The sequence below is a fragment of the Mesocricetus auratus genome, unplaced genomic scaffold (genome assembly GCF_017639785.1).
Source record: "Mesocricetus auratus isolate SY011 unplaced genomic scaffold, BCM_Maur_2.0 Super-Scaffold_100027, whole genome shotgun sequence".
Classification (NCBI taxonomy): domain Eukaryota; kingdom Metazoa; phylum Chordata; class Mammalia; order Rodentia; family Cricetidae; genus Mesocricetus; species Mesocricetus auratus.
This window is the reverse complement of record NW_024429208.1, coordinates 16,072,613-16,088,532: the sequence shown is the minus strand read 5'-3', so window position 1 is coordinate 16,088,532 and position 15,920 is coordinate 16,072,613. Positions and strand designations below refer to the sequence as shown.

General features: G+C 46.5%; 1 protein-coding gene across 11 annotated transcripts in view; it reads left to right on the top strand.

Annotated features, from left to right (window-relative positions):
• Positions 1 to 15,920, top strand: part of Rhobtb1 (Rho related BTB domain containing 1) — a 72,482-nt gene that overhangs the window by 39,606 nt on the left and 16,956 nt on the right. For 9 of the 11 annotated variants that reach the window (XM_040732154.1, XM_040732158.1, XM_040732157.1 and 6 more), the window contains 3 exons: positions 8,913 to 9,098; positions 12,635 to 13,605; positions 15,326 to 15,444. In XM_040732154.1, the coding sequence (XP_040588088.1) occupies positions 8,913 to 9,098; positions 12,635 to 13,605; positions 15,326 to 15,444 (1,276 nt within the window). Of the gene's footprint in view, positions 1 to 3,811; positions 3,871 to 5,373; positions 5,466 to 6,289; positions 8,690 to 8,912; positions 9,099 to 12,634; positions 13,606 to 15,325; positions 15,445 to 15,920 lie in introns of all 11 variants that reach the window. The other 2 variants (XM_021227594.2, XM_021227595.2) reach the window with 2 other exon arrangements.

Genomic DNA, 15,920 nt, shown 5'->3' with positions numbered 1-15,920 from the left:
TGTTTTCATGAATACTCTTAACTAGAAGATTTGTATAGATATGGATGATTTTTCCAATTAAAATCATCTTCTCCGGGTATCACTTTCCTGAATTTTGTTAGAATAATATTTATAACAGTTTTCTCTGTGTGTGTGTGTGTGTGTGTGTGTGTGTGTGTGTGTGTGTGTGCGCGCGCGCGCTAATAGTAGAAGTATTAGGCAAAGCAATTAAAAGTGAGTCATTACCATAATATATGTACCCAAAGTAATAAAATACACTAAGCTAAATACTTACAGCCAATGTCAAAAATTACATGTATGACCATGTATGCATTCAGAGCTTGAGCACTCAGCTGTGAGATTACTGTGGAGCCTGGCCCTCTCAGGCTTCCCACCCTGCCTCTAGACCTCCCTCAGCTGCTGTTCCAGGCAAACCTTCCTGCTCTGAAACAGAGCAGCTTGTGCTATCAGCAGAAGAATGTGGCATTAATAGAGCAGGATCCCTATGCCTGGCCAAGCCCTGTCCCCACACAAATCAAGAGCACTCGGTGAGATAGAGATAATGCTTCCTAAGCCGCTGGGGCTCACGTGGCCAAGGTGCTGGTCATGGTGGTCGGAGAAGCTGTCACCTGGTAGCTTGGCCAGGAAAGCATAGCTAGACCCCAAATAAGCCCCTAAGAGCATCACAGTGAGGCTGCTGAATGGGCGAAGGGAACAATGATTGCCTTCTTCAGACTTTTTTCTTTCCCTTTACTAACTGCAACATTTACAAAATAGGGTCAAATTTGCAACATTGACTTTCAATATAGAGTAAGAGGCATTAAAAAAAAAACACTTTTTGGTGTTTCTGTATTGGGATTTTTCTGATGAGGAAATAGATTCCAGGCCACAGTGCTTTTCTTTTCAGATTAGGTGGGTTAGAGGCAGGAGACTGTTGAGAAACTCTGTGGTTAGTCATTCTAGAACCTTCTCTCTCCAGATCATAAGGCACAGCTGTGAGCCAAAAGGAAACTCCATCTCACTCTTACTGAGTGTAGCCTACAAGGTCCAGTTTCCATATTTGTTCAGTTGGTCCTGTCTGCTATAGAGCGGGCGTTCTCAGATATTCTTCTTAGGAAGCTTAATAATCCTGCCAGCAATTCTTAATATCAGTCACCCGTGACAAACATTTCTAAAGTGAGCCTAGAACTGTACTTTTCTTCTCCGACTTCTGCCCCAGCCCAGGAAACTGCACAAAGGACATGTCTCTAGGCTGTAGAAAGATGAATTTAAAAATAGAGAAAATAGTGAATTGTCTCTCAAGTCTATCCCACTGGCTTCAGAGACTCGTTAAGTTGGTGTGTGTGTGTGTGTGTGTGTGTGTGTGTGTGTGTGTGTGTGTGTGTGTTTAAAAGAAAGATGGTCTTTGTAATTGAGGGCATCTCTGAGCCTTAATCTGGCTGTAATCTCCTACAATTAATCCAAAAGGCAGTCTGCTCCCTTTCTTTACATTTCTTTGGCTTCGGGAGATAATCTCATTCCTGGAAGAAAACATTGTTCCTCTGCAGTTAGGAAAATGGCCAATGGATTTTTAAAACAAATTCAAATAATTTTTAAAGAAAGCATATTAGCTGGTTAACCTCTACTCATGTCCCCAAGACATCCCAGGGCGGGCTTCCAGGAACAATAGTCTGAAGAATTGTAATGGCCCACATTCTGTTTTCATTCCTCACTTAAACTCCAGCTGATCCCTCTGCCCGACTTGATGTAGCCTAGTTTCATTCCTTTTAGATTCAAAGTCTGCAGACATCTGTGTACCCTTAGCCCTGTACGCTTGGATACCTCACAGTCCTCTTAATGGATAATGGGAACATGGGGAAGGAAAAAATCCTGAAAGCAAGCTAGCTCCTGGTTCGGTGGGCTGCATTCATTATAGCAGTTCCTTGGTGACCACGCTGAGTAAAAGTGAGACATCTTAGATACTTCCCTGTTGGCACTACTTTAGGTAGCTACCTGCTACCTGCACCCGTCTCTTCCCCCAAAGGTCAAGCAAGGGTACCACCACCCATCTTGGGTACTGCCTCCTCTCTGGTCCCTGCTTCTGCCAGCTTTTCCCCCTGCCTGACCCCTGACCCTTGACCACTCCATCACCAATTTAAGCAGATCGTGTCATGACAGTAACAGCAGCTTATTGAAGTAGAAATTCTATCGTGTCATTCCACTCAAGGACACCACTCAGGAGCCTACCAGCTCACCAAAAGCCAAAGACACACACACCCCCGTCCCCCACCTCATCCTCTCTGTGGTTCTGTTTCTCCTGCCTTTCTCCTCCCCACTGTGCTCCAGCAATGTGCCTCTTGCCTCTTCCCTCAGAGAAGCATCCTAGGCATGCCTGCCTCGGGGCCTCGCCTTTGTACGAGCTGTGGCTTTGAACTTTCACCACCGCCGGCATGCCTGCTGCCTCCCTTCCTTCAGAGAGGCCCTCCCCAGAGGTCTTGTTTCTTCACCCTCGGCTCTATCCCCAGATATTACTGTCCCCTTTCTCGGGTCCCACGTTCTAGCTGGCTCTTTACGGTAGCATACTACCAATTCTGTGTTTCTCCTATCTGTTGTCTCTATTCTCCCCTGTGCAGGCGTGGAAAAGGATAGAAAAGTTAACCCCTAGCGTCTTCAAGACAGCCTGGTATGCAGCGGGCTGTACCTATCGTGTATGGGAGGAATGGCTAGATGACTGTGCTGAGACAGGATGAGGGACAAAGCAAGCTCTGGTACCTTCAGACTCAAGAGGATTGCTGAGAAGTCTGGACCAAAACAAGTCTCTTTCCCATCAAGCTCAGGAAAGGTGGCTGGTTGACAGTTTGGCCTCATAAGAGTCCTGGGCATTAATCCCAGAGACTTCCCACTGCAAGAGACACTCCTGGAGAATTTCCTGGATCTGCAGCTGGCCACACCGCTAGGCACGGAGAGCAAGTTTCTCTGGCATTTAGCTTTGAGAAAAACCAAAGGGGACCGAGGCACCAATGTCGGGAGTTGGGAGAGTTTTTATGTCTACCAGTCAAGCATTAAATGAGGCTTTTGAAGCCATTTATTTTAATAAGTCGATGGGACTTGCTCAGTTTCACTCTTGTTACGCTTCCCCTGGTAGTGACTGGATGAAACGGAAGACCACACTGCGTATAGTGTGAGACAAATAGCGTGGGACCGCTAGGTGACAGCTGTGTTAGCTGCTTTCCCAGTGCTGCCACAAAATACCTGATAGGGCAACTTAACAGAGAGGGGGTCTAACTTGGGCTTACAGTCTGGAAACCCAGTCTGCCACGGCTGCAAGAAGCAGCCCTGTGACTCAAACTGTGGTAACAAGGACGTCCATGGTCAGGAAGCAGAGAGAAAAGGATGCTTGATTCAGTTTCTCGGGTTCACTGAGGCCCCAGCCATCATCCATATTCAGGGCAGGTCTCCCCTCCTCAGATAAACTTCTCAGAAAGCTGCCCTCACAGATGCATACAAAGGTGTGTGTGTCCTACAGGATTCTAAATCCTCATTAGTGATCAAGGCTAACCATGGTAATAGCCTACCCCTTTGGTTGTTAGGGCCACTAACTGCCGTGTCCATTTGTACTAGCGTGGAGGAACCAGTCATATTTAATACTCTACTGTTGTCTGCAAGCCTTTGGTGACACTGGTGGACTGTGACGGCCACTTGGCCACTCTGAAGAGCGTGGCTTGCTTTGGCCAGATGTCTGCTGGGTGGAGGGAGCTGGGTCTAACATGTCACTTCCTGGTGAAACTGCATTTACAAGCCTGGAAGACGCAGCCACGCATGCTAATCACTCCCAAATCTGGATATATTTCAGGATGTTTTGACAGTTTCCCCCACATAACATCTGTACTTAAAGAAGCCTCACTGCTCTTGGTAAAGTATTGGCTTGATTCCTCCGCTCACAACCGGGGCCCTGCATGGTTCTGCCCTGCTCTCCCCAGAACGCCCAACCAGGCGCGCCCCTATCCCTTACGCCCAACAGGCCTGTCCATCCTCCATGAGTTCAAGCTTCCCCAGCCATCCATCTCCAGCCCAGTCTTGTGCACCATCTCTGACAACTCGCTCTCCATCTCATATACCCAGGCTGCTCCCCCTACTAAAACTCGGAGCCACAGGTTCGCTCCAACCCTCTGCCATGCTCCCAGCTGTCCTATGCTGTCTCGATGTTTCTGTTTGCATAACACCGTCAGAGTACAATGCATGAGAGGTGTGTGGTCGATTTGAATGGTTTTGAAACGTTTTTTTCTGGAAAGAACCTACCTCAGTTATCATCAGGGAAAGGGATCTCGAAGGCCCACGGGCGGGAGGTCAGGAACGCCTTGCTTGTGTCTTGGCACAAGGCGGATGCCTGCACACTGGCAAAGGAAGCCTGTTGGGATGTGACTATGACCCCTGCCTATATAAAGATCATCTCCGCCACCACCACCACCACCGCTAGAAACGTTAAAGTAGGTGTAGGCAATGATGGTTTATGAGGTGGTAGGGTCTGAACACAGAAGGGAAGTCTTAAGGGAACAAATGGGTAATTAAAAGAAGGGAAATGTGGGCTGCTTCTAAGCTCCAAAAGTTAGTCTTGCCGGAGATCCCCCTGAGGGGAGCACCCTGGAGAAGGGCATGCTGCTCACCCTGCTCCCTGCGTCCTGGAGGGCAGGTAGCCTATGCTCTCCTTCGCACTGCCTGTCAAGTGGTCTGATGGGAGTTTTTTTAGATAAAAGATGATTTCAGGGTTTCTTCTTCACCAGATAAGGTAAACAAACCTAGGCCCACATGCCTCTCAGCCTGACACCCGTGGGCCCAGAAGAGATGGGGAGCCCTTTGTGACAGGAAAGAGTGTAGGAACCATATTCCCAGCAAGCAGTGCCTTTAAGCTTCTGGTAGCCTCTCCAGGCTCTTCCCACCTATGCCCTGGACTTGTCAAAACAGCCTGTAAGCCCCCTGCTATTTGCCTTTGAGTCTGGCTACAGACAAGGTATGTGTGAAAAGACGGCCTTTCTCGGATTTCTTTAACAGTCCACCAAAGATTTGCCCTGACCTGGCACGAACATTTTACATGTCCCGAAGGTCTCTAACAATCCTTCACATGCTGTCTTTGGCCAGTGTTTCCCCCAAAAGATAACTGGGGAAAAAAAGTATGCCTCCAGTGTTTACTTAACACACAAAGAAAAACAGACACAGCTATGTTTGACCTCAGGCCCTACAGTCTTGGGTGACTTGGGCTCTCTCCCACCCTGCCTCTCTTATCTGATTCTGGACATGCCCAATTGCTGTACCATTGATTTCGCACCAGTTTGCTGCTAACCAATCAAATGTTACTTGGTGGACATTATTGATTTGATGACACCCAAGTGAAATATATTCATGCTTCTTCTCCCTTAGGAACAAGAAATCATTTTTCCCTGCCCACCCCCCAAAAAATGTACGGAGTGATTCAGTGTGCTAACCAACAAAAGGATACATTCTCAGCCTCTGTATGTATCTGGCTTTGTGTAGTAAGCAAGCCTATTTATCCCAGTCATATATTTTTTAAATAATCAATACAATATGAATTTCAAATCTCCTCCTGCACCCTTCTCTCTATTCAAATTCTGGGGTTTGAAGTCTAATCCAGGGCTTGGTCTCTGAATTCTCAGGTTTTCTACCCCAGGTAGCTAGAGAATGCCATTTAAATCCTATCATTCTTCTTATACCTGAAATAGAGCCTGGGGTGACGGCTAGTCAACCCTTACTGCCAAATCTATGGAAACATCCTTTGTACACTGCCCATGATTATTTTTAAATCCACTCTGCAAAATGAAACAAAACAAAACAGTAACAGAGCCATGGAGACAGGACTTCTAGAAGCTGCTCTCTCCCTTTATCTTCCCTGGGAGTGGCATTTTTAAATACGGGTTTATGCCAGACATTAAACAGTCCCCCCCCACAAGAATGCATGTCTCTAAACACCTTGGAATCCTGCCCCAAACTGCAGATATTCTTAGCTGCGACTCTCCTGCCTTCTTGAACTAGATACAAAGAAAGGCTGGAGTCTAGAAGGAATAAATGGAATTCTCTAGATAGTGACTTGATTTTTTTTAAATGTTCAAATATTTATATGATTTATATGGTATTTACTTTCTAGTTTGCTTTTTTCTGCAATTCAGTGAGGCAGTTAATATTATTTGTGTTTTTAATTTTTTATTATTAATTAAATGTATTCATTTGTTTTACATCCCAACCACAATTACCCCCTCACTCCTCTCCTCTCACCCGGCCCCGCAATCCATTCCTCCTCTGTTTCTGTTCTTGTTACTAGATTTTAGTGGGTGTTTAGACCACAGAGGATACTGGCATATTGCCAGTTAGGAAAAAGTATGTGGAAGGAGGCGTCATAGGCCATCTCTTTGGCCATTGTCTCTCAGCCTTGGTTGGAATTTGACCATCGGATGGCAAGACCTGAGGATAAAATTCTGCTCAGAGCACACACCAGACTTCTCCCACGTTCCTGTCTAGATCAACGAGGCTCAAACAAACAAACGCAAGTTAATAGTTAATATATAATCTTTCTTTTAACTAATTTCAGTCTAAAGCAATGGGGATAGTGTTCTCTTAGCAGCTGGGTAAGAAAACAACGTTATTCTAAGATACACATAAAATTCTGATTCAGTGGGTTATCTTAACATCTATAAGAGTGTTGTTCTCGATCCAACTCACTCTTAAATTTTGAGCCAACATATTTGCGGAATGTTGGATCGTTTCCCAGTTCCCCGCAGATTTCGAGCACTTAGATCCCGAAGTGGCATGATAGGACTCTGACACCTCTGGACCTGCCTTGTGTCGTGGCATCCTGCTGCTAGCAGAAGATTCCATTTGTCCCACTACCATCACCCGCCGCCCCCCCCTGCGCTTTCCAGTTCCTGTCTGGGCTTGCTTGCAGGTCATCTGGACAGTAACTCCCATGTGGTCCATGTCTTGAGTGGTATCATGGTTACCCTGCAACCAAGACAGCTCTGCTTTCAAAACCTCACTCTGCTACACCATAAAATTAGGCGGCAGAATTGACATTTAGTTACATGTCTGTCATAGAAATGAAGTTCTTAAAATCCTTCTCCTCACAGCTGTATGCCTTAACATGGAAACCGAAGACACCAATTAGAACAAATAAATGATATATATTTCACACGCACACACACACACTCAAAGCAGTCCTCAACTTGGACAGTGGATGTATTTGCTTAATTCACTGTCTGAGATGCTGAACCACACATATTACTCTCACTATGTCAAAATTCTGTGGTGGTCTTATCTTACGATCAGAACAAAGCTTATGGTAATATTTCATTAGATACCCAATATAAACAGGGTGATGAATAATAGAAAACTAAGCCTGTAAAAAAAAAAGTAATACTCAAAGCATTTTTGGCTTTACTGGACACTGTTCTTTATACTGATTGGAAGTAAGATTGAGTACAGAACATTTTGGTAACTAAATCAGAATCTCAAAGATAAGATACGCCTCCTTTAAACTTGTATATTTATGCATACTTTTATACATATTATTTACATATTATCCCAGCACACAGGAAGCACTGATAATATCAGTACAGAATAACACAGTTATCTGCTTTGAGTCCTGGGTTTTCTTTTGTAACAGGAGAACATCTTAAACTTAGAACTTTCCCCTCTGTTTGCTGTGGTCTGGTACAATTTTTTTCCCCTGCAAATACATGGAAAGACACTACTTGAGAATTATATTTAATGCAAGCACCCCTGCCGCACTCTGCATCAGAGATTAATATTTTAAGAAATTGTGTGGCCGCCTGCATGTATTTGTCTCCATTGATATGTAGAAAGAAAAGCTCATTAATGATTTAAGAAGAGGGTTTTTTTTATTCATAGACTTGATTCTTCCCATTTTATAAACAATAAAGGCAATAAATTAACATCTCATAAAGTCACAAGTTCATTGCTGAGTTTATTTGCAAGAAAGTCTCGACTCCCTGAGCATAAACATTCCTGCTCTCACTTCCCCTGCCTGGCTGTTTTAAAAATGATCACTCGGCATATTTTAACCTAGAAGGGAGGTTATTATTCCTGCCTGCCAGCTACCATCGAGCACCATATTTGAACAACTGTCTCATACAGCAATTCTTTGACTTCTAGAACGGTAAGTTATACTATAGAAATAGAAAGCTCCCGATGTCAAATTTAAGTACAAGCCTTGTTTTCCCCATGTACCTGTTGTGTATCACCGATAACACGGGAGGGGGGTGATTCCCCTGTCTTCCAACTGTATCAACCCTCCATTGACTTCATCTTCTTGCTTTACACCTAGTTTAAAAAAAAAAAAAGAATCCAAATTCCTGCCAAGTCAGGTTTCTCTGTTGGGAAGCAGATAAGGGGTTGTGCTTCGTATCTGTGTGCGTGAGCAAGAAGGGCCAACATCCTTCTTTGTATTTGCTGACGCCGTGCAGCAAATACTGATGACATCTCCACCGGCTGTTTGCTTTCTCTCATTGGGTTGGGCATCTTCGCCTTTGTGTTTTACTGCGGGGGGTAAAAGGTGCTCTTGGTTGTTTCCTTTTATCTTGCAACTATTTCTCATGAGCAGAAATAGTTCCGCATGTGTGAATTCCAGGACTGAACTCCTTTGGGTAGCCATCTCTTGGGAAAGCCATTTCACAGGAACCCTGGGCACACACATCCACATTCCACGGTGAGATGTGAAAATGAGCCGTTGGGGCTGGAATGTGGTTGGGGGCTTAGCAGGCTGTCTGCATGACTCATAGATGTGTTTACTATCCAGCCCTTTTTAAAAATACATATATATTACTTCAACTGTGACAGGATGGCATTAGGTAAGTGGGGAGAAGAGAGAGGGACCGTAATGAGAGACACTTGGAAAGGTGATATGGACTTTGTCTGTGGCTTCCTTTCAGGTCTGATGTTGTGGTCCTCTGTTTCTCAATTGCGAATCCCAACTCCCTAAATCATGTGAAAACCATGTGGTATCAAGAAATCAAGCACTTTTGCCCTCGAACACCTGTTGTCCTGGTTGGCTGCCAGCTAGACCTCCGCTACGCCGATCTGGAAGCTGTCAACCGGGCCAGACGCCCCTTAGCAAGGTAAGTCAAGGACCCTGGGTGCAGCTGGCACCTCAGCAAGGAAGTAGCTTATAGGTACCTCAGATTTTCAGTGGCCACTGAGATTACTCCTATCAGCCATAGACTTTTGGCAAGGTCAGCCAGACATTCATCATGAGGCTAGTGTCCTGATTGCCTCCCCAGGCTCACCAGAGTCAAGATCCAGCCTCATAAAATGGCTGGCCAGTGCTTGAAGGGAATTCCATGATATGAAATGGGGTGTCTGAAAGTACTGTGGATAAAGTACTGTATTCGAATGAAGTCCTATACCAAATGCTAGCCACCCATTCTTGAAGTTATGCCTACTTAGAATAAAATAAACTAAGGCTCAGAATGACCAGGCACGGTTGCTAGCCAGTACCACATCCTAACGGAGATGGCCTTTCATTCCCACGACCACGTGTCTAGGTTGGTTTTGGTGTTGCTGTGTTTTTCTGTCTTCTGGTGGTTTTTTGTACAGTATTGGAGAGTGAGCCCAAAGCCTTCCACATTCTAGGCAGACCAGACAGTCTACCACTGAGCCATATCCCCATTCCTCTTTTTATTCAGAGCCAGGCAGGGCCTCACTAAATTTCATAGACTGGCCTGGAGCTTACTCGGTAGCATGGCTGGGGTTTGAACCTGTGATCCTCTTTCCTCAGCCTCCTGAGCGGCTGGGATTACAGGTCCATACCACTAGGCCTGGGCCAGTGTCCAGTCTTTAAAAACCATGAAGAGCTGAGCCTGATGGCACTCACTGGTGATCCCAGCCCTTGAGGCAGGTGGATCTCCACAAGTTTGAGGGCAATTTGATCCACATAGCAAGTTCAAGGTCAGCCAGAGCTGCCTCAAAGAAACGAAACAAAGCAAACACCTAAAAATCATGTTGAGCTGTACTTGCAAAAAAGCAAACATAAGGGCCGGAGAGATGGCTCAGCAGTTAAGAGTACTGGCTGCTCTTCAAGAGGACCTCAGTTCAATTCCCAGCACCCACGTGGTGGCTCACAACCATCCCTAGTGGGATTTGATGCCCCCTTCTGGCATAAAGTTGTACATACAGATAGAGCTCTTGCATACATAAAATAAATAAGTAAATCGTTAAAAAGGAAAACAAACATGGCTTTTAAAAATATGTCTAATCCTTATGTTAACAAAGAGTCAGAATTTTTTTTAAAAAAGATAGAGGGTGTTTTTACTGTGTGCACAGTATGGATACCAATTTTTGAATGAAATAAGAATTTTTATAAACGTATGCTCTCAGAAGTTACTCTTGCATAAAGCAATTAGTCTGTCTCACACCCATCTTCTCTGCCAAAGAACAAAATCCCACGAAGCTCTGATAGCAATGCCTTGCTTCAGTATTTACCTGGTTGGCTTACCACAAGCCTTCTCTGGGTCCCACTGTTTGTGCTACTGCGGTGACAGCATATGAGGAGACAATTTCCGGTGCTTCCAATACATCCTGGATAAAACTTGTGAAAGCATTTCATGTTCGGTCTCCACAGTCCCTCTGTTCCTACGTGGGATGTTCCGAGACACCTGGGTGTGGGGGGGGTGACTGGAGAGGGCAGTGGAACAGGCCAAGCAGCAGACAGGGTGGTCCCTTATACAGAGGACTTAGAGATTTCATGAAGTAGGGTGTTAGGGCTAAGCTTTGAGCTAATCAATTAGCAAATTTCAAGTCAACCCCAAGGACAAAGATCGCACAAGGCCCATGGGAAGAGGGTTAAAGTTGAACCTTCCTCCCTTGATCCTTCCACCCTCGTCAGCACCCCGAGGTGTGATGTCCTCTCTCTCTCCCTCCCTCTCTCCCTCTCACCCTCCCTTCCTCCAGGTCTTCACATCCAAATTCCATCCAGTTTTGTCATTGCTCGGCTGGACCAGGGCCTGGGAAGCGTATGGCTTTCGGTGTCAAAGGCAAAGTATTTAAGATCAGTTTCTAAGAGCATTTGTCAGAATCAAGCGGTGTGTTTCTTGAAGAATTATAGCAAATCACATCTTGTCGGTCCTGGACTCTTTCCCTGGTTATGTCACAAGCCCAGCACTGCTCTGCTTACATTGGCCTTCCCGGGTTTGATTAAATTGTAAATGAGTTTTGTGTGCCAGACCAAAAGGGTGTGGGCTTTGTTCCACTGGCTTTGGGGAAACAGGAGAAATGAACACAGAGTTGCAGGCTCAGCTATACCCAGGCTATTTTAGTACTTTTCTTGCAGTGCAGCTATAAGTGCAGCTTTTGAAGGTGGCCTAGCTTAGTTATGGTTTTTACTGCTGTGAAGAGACACCATGAGCACGGCAACTTTTGTAAAGAAAACAGTTAACTGGGGTGACTTGCTTATAGTTTCAGAGGTTCAGTGCATTATCATCAAGGCGGGGAGCATGCAGCATGGATGTGAGGCTGGCTCCATCTTGGCCTGCAGGGAACAGGAAGTTGACTGCGATCCTGGGCAATATCCCTAGTATAGGAAACCTCAAAGCCCATCCCCACAGTGGCATACTTCCTGCAACAAGGCCACACCCACTCCAACAAAGCCACACCTCCTACTAGTGCCACTCCCTGTGAAATTATGGGGGCCAATTATACTCAAAGTGCCACAGAGGCCAACTAAGAGACCCACGCACCAGTCCACAGAGAAGATTGCTGAGGGCCTGATGGAAAGAGAGGGGGCCAATATGTGAATGAGGACTCATGGATCCGACAGAGAGACTTTAGAGGCCACTGGACACGGATCACTGAACCAAGAGCCAGGAAGTCCAGACACTCACCACTTAGTAGAAGTTTCTAGCAGCGTATAGACCTGCTGTAGGCAGACCTATTGAACTTCCTGCCTGTTCCTTGTCACTACAGAATGGAAATAGTACTTCACAGAGCTCTTAGTGTTAGTGGACACATTATGAAGCTATTCAAAGGACACATGCAATGGTGAAGATGGCCACAGCGGTGATAACTTTTATGCAGCACCGAGAACAATGCTAACTAGGCGCATATACATCATCTCACTTAAACCTCTTTGAGGGGCCCGTGTTCTCCAAAGATGGAAAGCCAAGGCTTAAGGAGTTAGACAGCTTGCTCAGGATCACATAGACAACATAGGCCAACCCGTCTGTTGTCACAGTTACTACTAACAGCGTATATATTTCTTTCTTCAGTCATAAATCCTTTATCTTGGAATGGTTATGAGTTTTCAAGACCCTTACAGGATTTTAAACGTAAAAATGTAAAAAGTGAATGGGGTTTTTAATTGTATGACTAAATTAGGGATTTAGAAATTTAGATGACATCTTTCCCCCCTTTTTCTGCTTAAAAGAAAGTTGAAGTCAGGTGTTGGTAGCGCATGCCTTTAATCCCAGCACTCGGGAGGCAGAGGCAGGTGGATCTCTGCGAGTTCGAGACCAGCCTGGTCTACAAGAGCTGGTTCCAGGACAGCCTCCAAAGCCACAGAGAAACCCTGTCTCGAAAAACCAAAAAAAAAGAAAAAGAAAAAAAAAGAAAGAAAAAGAAAAGAAAGTTGATTATATGGTTTTTTTTTTTCTTATTTCAGGCCCATAAAGAGAGGTGACATTTTGCCCCCAGAAAAGGGCCGAGAGGTGGCGAAGGAACTTGGCATCCCTTACTACGAGACCAGCGTGTTTGACCAGTTTGGCATCAAGGACGTGTTCGACAACGCCATCCGGGCAGCCCTCATCTCCCGCCGGCACCTGCAGTTCTGGAAATCCCACTTGAAAAAAGTCCAGAAGCCTCTGCTTCAGGCGCCCTTCCTACCTCCGAAAGCCCCTCCCCCGGTCATCAAGGTCCCTGAGTGTCCGTCCACGGGGACAAGCGATGCCGCCTGTTTACTGGACAACCCTCTATGTGCCGATGTCCTCTTCGTTCTCCAGGGCCAGGAGCACATCTTTGCGCACCGCATTTACCTCGCTACCTCTTCTTCCAAATTCTACGACCTTTTTTTAATGGAGTGTGAAGAATCCCCCGGTTGGGGTGGAGGAGCTGGTGAGGAGGTGCCATGCAGGGATTTTCAGGGGCAGATGCAGAGTATTGGCCCAGCCGAGGAAGGGAAGACAAGTCCCCAGAGGACCCCTCAGGCTGGTCCAGGAGCTTCTTCAGGCCAGGACCTGCTGGAGAGCCTGGCTTTGCAGACGGAGGCCTCGGGTTCTGAGACGCAGGCCCTGTCCGGCTGGAGCAAGGGGTTTGTCAGCATGCACAGGGAGGTGCGGGTCAACCCCATTTCTAAGCGGGTAGGCCCTGTGACCGTAGTCAGGCTGGACCCGTCGATGCCGTCGGGCCCTTTCCGGACCCTGCTGCGATTCCTCTACACTGGGCAGCTGGACGAGAAGGAGAAAGACTTGCTGGGGCTGGCCCAGATGGCCGAGGTCCTGGAGATGTTCGACCTGAGGATGATGGTGGAGAATATCATGAACAAAGAAGCCTTCATGAACCAGGAGATCACGAAAGCCTTCCACGTCAGGAAAGCCAACCGGATCAAAGAGTGTCTCAGCAAGGGCACCTTCTCAGGTGAGCAGAGCGGCAGCGAGCCAACCATCAAGACCTTGGGCGGGGCATGGGGGGTCATCACACGCTAGCTAAACAGAGCATGAGATCAAATAAAGACAATAGGATTAACTTTGCCAATCCTTATCAGACCCAAGAGATAGACTTTCTGTGTTGCAGACGTTGAGAAACAAAGGACCGAGAGGCCAGGTCACGACAAAGTCAGTTAAGTGACAACAGTGAGGACAAGAAACCAAGCTTTGCCACCACACAAGCCTAGTCCCTCAATCTCCAGTGCTAGGGTAGACGGGATGACCCTGTGCCTTTTTCCAGGGGCTTGACACTTGAACTGCCTGGCTTCAGGAGCCCTGTTCCATGGCCAGTGTCCATTGCTCCATTTTTCTCCCTTGTCCCCGCCTCATTGATCTCTGGTCCTGAGGTCACTGAAATCCCAGAGGCAAGTTGCATTTACCGTTTCCATCACCACCACCCCCAGCTGCCTGCCTGGCTTGTACCCCTGTTCTCCTGAGCCCTGATCTTTCTTCTTTCATCTCCAGTAACCACGCCACACGCAGCCATTGGCGTCCTTCCGAGAACAAGCCCTCTAGAGACTGCATCTGGTCTGATTTACTGACCTTTGCTTTGTTCTGTCTGATACATGTATACTATTCTTATTCCAGAGTCATCCTCTCTGGACGTGGGTGTGGGTGTGGGTGTAAGCGGACTTCACTGCAAGAAGCTGACTTCCTGAGTTCTGTTTACTGGGCTACCTCTATTTTTGTTTTCGTTTCCCATAATCCCTGCCTCGGTACTACACACTCTGAGACCTGATACTGAGTCACTGTATTCGTTTTAAAGCAAGGAGTGGGTAACATTTACTACAAACACTGGTTGCCATGGTGTGGAAGCAGCTCTGATATTACTGAAAGGAATGTGTTGCGAATCTGTACTCAATGAACTGGTAGACATTAAAGCTGACTAAATCCCTCTGTAACTGGCCAGATAGCGCCAAGCAAGAATGGGGGTCCACACAGGACTCATTTATGAAAGAGAGGCCCTGGCACGTCACTCAGGGATGACTGAGACATCTGAGTTAGGTGATGGATGGCATCAGAACATTGTTCTAATTTTTTTTCTTTTAGCTACAATTAATCATGGTACACTTCTTTGAAATGTTGTGTTCTTTTCTTAGGAGTTGCATGATGAAGAAATTGGGAGTGAAGTGTCACCATCAGTTAACACACACACACACACACACACACACACACACACACACACACACACACCTACTGGGCACAGCGGTACAAAAGCAATAGTGAATGTTAATTTAAAAGGTGATTAGACAAATGTACAGCAAACCATGTCTAATGTTGATTAAAATTACTTACAGGCTGTGTATACAAGGTATCTACGAAACATAGTGGATTTCATGTCTAAACTCATCTTCTGGCACCAGAATTGTCCTTGTGTATGTGTAAATGTGTCAAATGCTGTACAATCCCCAAATCTAAAACACAGAAAAACAGTCCTCTCCTTTCTACTACTTCCTGGCCCTGGGAATTTGTGTTGTGATCCTGTGTGTGATTGGGAGCTGGATGTATCACAAGTATGGGTTGAGGTAGGATCAGTAGACCTGGAAGACAGAGTGAGAGATACACCTTTGTTGAATGTTCACGGGGCAGAAGGCCGGGGTGAAACCCCTGGCAAAACTGGCTCACGGTTTTGTTTCCCCCGTCCTTGGCAGACGTGACATTCACCTTGGATGATGGAGCCATCAGTGCCCACAAGCCACTGCTGATCTGCAGCTGCGAGTGGATGGCCGCCATGTTCGGGGGCTCCTTTGTGGAAAGCGCCAACAGTGTGGTAGGTGCCCTGGAAGCCCAGAGTGTTTAAGCAGCCAGATGACTCCCCTTTGACCGCTTCCGTGAAATAGTTCCTCGGGCCGTGTATTAGTGTGAAATCATACCTGCTGTGTCTACAGTCCTGAGGAGAAGTAGGCGCTGGTCACTAGCGGGGGGAGCACAGGGTGCTTAGGATTCATTCTCACACCTTTCTTCCACTCAAGAGTCATAACTGGCCATGTTTTCTAGCAAACATCAACAAGACAGGCGTAGTACTATCCAAGTCTTCTCTAGGGAAGTTAAAAGTTCCCCCATCAATGGAGGACCAACACTGTCCTTAACCAGACAGGAGACCTTGCCCCAACCCGGTCGTTATACCTCAGGCATGTCATCTGATGACTGTTCCTAGTGGTCCCGGAGGTCCAGCTGTGAGCCACAGCATTGGAGGCAGTTTTCCCACCTTGCTGGGAGGTGGGCGGGGCGGGGGGGGTGGCTAGG